Here is a 3,946-nt window from a genome sequence, read left to right as displayed (position 1 = left end):
CGCTTATACCTAGATTGCATGCAGTTGGCAATGCTTTCTCAGAAGTAGTAGATGTGTTCAACTGCACGGAATATAGTTATAAGAAGGCTATAATAACATACCTCTGTCGTAATTATCAAAGTTATTAGGCATAATACCATTCTATTCATAAGTTATCACAGAACCTAAACTATGCACATCAGATATCAGACAGAAGAGTGTTATCTAATAATTTTATATACTTAATCAAAACTATAATTTTTCCCAAAATTGTTATGAGATGTCTTACTGACAGCCCTGTTTCAATAGAGCTAACTCTTAGTTCTCAGCAAATTCAACCAAATCCAATATTGAAGGTAACAATAACCTCAATACTAAACTACTGTACGGATTGAAAATAAAAATGCTATTGTACCTATGTATACCAGATGTTATTCTTGTTTAATTTTCAACATAATTTCTCAGTAATTATTCTGTTTAACATAATACTGTTTCGCTCCTGTGAACCACTGTAAACATAAATCATGTATATTGTAAAAGCCTTTTACGGCGTCTAAATAAATAAATAAATAAATAAAATAAATAAATAACAATGATCTCCAGAACATACCACTATGGTGTATACCTTCAAATAACATAAAGAAGACAAAACCGACTAAAGCCGCCTGCAGGAACTAGCGGCAAATCACTGCAAAAACGCACTTAAAACAACTAATAAATGGATGAGTGCTCTTAGAATTATTAACTAACTAACTGAAAATATAACGTATATTATTGAAATGAGTTTTCAACATAGTAACTCTATGGCTAATTACTTTGCCTCTGGGCAAACAAAAATAATAACACATTAGCAAATTAAATTAACTGCATAACCAGTTGCAGGTACTTCGTAACATCTAAACCATTTCAAGTTAAAGTTAAGTAAAATAATTTTATTTTTATTAACCCGTTAAGCTCTACAAATATCCAATAAATATGTGGACATGAATAATTTAATTGATGCAAAACTCCAATGAATATGTGGACATGAAGAAATTAAGTAATGCAAAACTCAACATGATTTGGGAGGCGGGTATGGGTACCCCTGCCCCGGAAACCAGTTATTGGTTAAACAACACCCCTGCCATAGGTCACCCCAAGTGGTTCGCTACGTTTGGTGACTAAGCAGGGGTGCCCGGGTTCATGGGGTTAGGTTTTTCAAGGTATTTGCGGCGGATGCGTCTGCCCACTTACTGCCTTACCATTTAACAATGGGAGGGATGGATTAATACGTCAGTCACTCTTTGACACACTGACCCCCAGATTCCTACCCACCCCTCATACCCTTTTCCTTCCCTGAACTATTTCTCCTTCCTTTCCTCGGAAATACCCTCCGCACAGCCCCAACAAGATTATTATATATTAATTGATACATTTTAAGTATTTTATACGGAGGTTGCGGACACTATTGTCATTACAGTTTTTTAAGTATACCTACTCGTAACGTACGTTATAATCTACGCGTTCATAGATGGCGTCAATTTAATTATTATATGAAAATACACTTTCTGCAAGTTATACTTAAAAATATTAAAATTAATTCTTTTTTTGCGCCAATACATACGCGATATGAATTAAAATAGTTTTGTCCATACAAAAACACAATTCTAACAAAAGGCAAAACATAAAATATTATATCGGTGATTCAAGTAAAAATTGTATTTGTGTATTATTTTTTAAAGAATTGAGTATTTGTAAGAACAAAACTATTTGTTCATCAGGCGCAAAAAAAAGTTTCTTCTTCATATTTCATAGTTTATTTTATAAAATAATTAAATTAACGCTATCTTAGGATAAATATTTTATAACGTTACGTTTGCCCTTAATGGCACGTACGTATTTTGAGATAGCGTTTTTCGCTTCGCGAATATATTATATGCATTGACGGAAGTTATCTACGGGTTAGGGATTTAGATAGGTTTTATGATATATCTTAGATATATCAGGTAATCTTGATATATCTTTCAAAAATATATCAATAAAACAGCGTCGAAAAATCATGAAACCTGTGGAAAAATAAATTAATCAATAATTTCTATGAATTATTATTAATTGGTTACATTCATCATCGACGCTTAGTGGGTTATTTCATTTCTAGTTTCAAACTGCATTGTTGACGAAAAGTTAATCATTATTTTTGGTATAAATACTCGTAAATATGTCATCAAAATCATCAGTTGATATCCAGCCTTCAACAACCTCATTCAACATGCATTTCGTAAGTTTCCTCAAATATCATATTTCATTTGAAAAACTACTTGTAAATATCATAAATATTAAATCTAAAGAAAACAATAAATTTATTTTCAACGTTCAACTAGTAACCAGAGTATTTTTACCAAAACCATTTCTGAACTTTTTAATGGCAGATAAACGATAATGCTATAAAAAATAGCTTTACAGAAAGCAGTTCACGCATTACCTCATCTTACTGAGTTGAATCGTTGGAATAAATGGGAGTATTTTGATTTAGTTGGCTGCCCTAATAATTCAAACCTATATTAGATAAAAATAAATAAGAAGTTTTAAATTTTTGCTGAAACAACTTTTCAATTAATAAATTTTGAAGGTTCTACCCATCAATGTAATATATCATTGAATAAGAAGATAATACTAATAAATCAAACGAAACATGAAAAATTAAAACGCTGTCCCGAAGACAAGATATCTTGGGTTCGATTCCTAGTCGTGACCGTTTTATTTTTATTTCGGTGTCTTGTTCTGTTTCATGTTTTATGTTTCATTAATATTTATCGGTATTATCTTCTACTTCAATGATATATTACAAGAAAGTTAAATTAAAGTTGTTCCATATAAATAAAAATCGGATATGCTCAGCCGAGACACTATCTAGGTTACAAACCAATTCATTAGAATGTTGTGATCATTCGAAAAGCAAGCTGCCAAAAATATGAGAAAAATTAGTGGCAAGATGATATTGTTAATTCTGAATTAGAAATATGAGATCCACAAATACGACGTTTAATAATTAGGTCCCAATGGTTGAGAGGTTAAGACGCTATCCAGGTAAGACAAGAGATTCTAGGTTCTATTCCTATTTGTTACCGTTATCTTTTTTTATTTTCTGTGTTTTATTGTGTTTCGTTGAAATTTATTAATATTATCTTCTTCATCAATTTCATAAAACATTGATGTGTTCAATATTTAAAAAAAGTAACATAAAAGTTCTTCCTGTATAGTAGATATTTACTTTAACTACTCTAACTTTATATTAACGTTGGAATTTATAAAACTGTTATTCATATTTCTGCAGCTCAACTTTTTAACTCCCTGGTAATTGCATGTCTCAGGTTGGCGAGTATAATAATGCCAACCAACACCAAAACTAATATCAGACATATTTCTGAAACTCTTTCTATTTTTTTACAGATCTTCGTACTCGCTTTTGTCGTGGTAGGAGCCCTCGCCGCCCCAGAGGCTCCTCTCAAGAAGCAAATCGAGGTCCTGTCCCGAACAGAGACGCACGACGAGCGCGGTCAGTTCTCCCTGCAGTACCACAGCGCGGACGGAACCATCGTGTCCGAGTCGGGCGCGCTCAAGCCATCGCACGACGGTAAGGGCTACGTGCTCTTCAAGGAGGGAGAATACACCTTCATCGCTGATGACGGCAAGACCTACAACACCAAGTATGTGGCTGACGATAAGGGCTTCAGGGCGATAGGAGAGCATCTGCCCAAGTCTGTCGTCGCGTAAATGTAAAAAAATGCAGCCAAATACTGAAATTATTTATTAGAATCACATAATTCAAGAACTGATAAAATGGACAGCAGAATTATTCTAATGATATTTGATATAACATCAGCACCAATATGGATTAACCGTGATATTTATACCAATATGGATTAACACCAAGCAGACCTGTGTTGTTGTTGCTTAAGCTCGAGTCTAAACAAAACCCTGAGAGCTG

General features: G+C 33.2%; 1 protein-coding gene across 1 annotated transcript; it reads left to right on the top strand.

Moving 5' to 3' along the window:
- The first annotated feature begins 2,227 nt into the window (after positions 1–2,227).
- On the top strand, positions 2,228–3,732 carry LOC149417638 (larval cuticle protein 65Ag1-like). Its single transcript, XM_089640604.1, has 2 exons — positions 2,228–2,236; positions 3,409–3,732. The coding sequence occupies exons 1-2, from the start codon at positions 2,228–2,230 to the stop codon at positions 3,730–3,732; spliced, it is 333 nt and encodes a 110-aa protein (XP_089496730.1).
- The last annotated feature ends 214 nt before the right edge of the window (positions 3,733–3,946 follow it).

This window comes from Hesperophylax consimilis, chromosome 15, assembly GCF_061612785.1.
Source record: "Hesperophylax consimilis isolate HC1 chromosome 15, BYU_Hcon_1.0, whole genome shotgun sequence".
Taxonomy (NCBI): domain Eukaryota; kingdom Metazoa; phylum Arthropoda; class Insecta; order Trichoptera; family Limnephilidae; genus Hesperophylax; species Hesperophylax consimilis.
The sequence above is the reverse complement of the archived record's forward strand: the minus strand, read 5'-3'. Positions and strand labels throughout refer to the sequence as shown.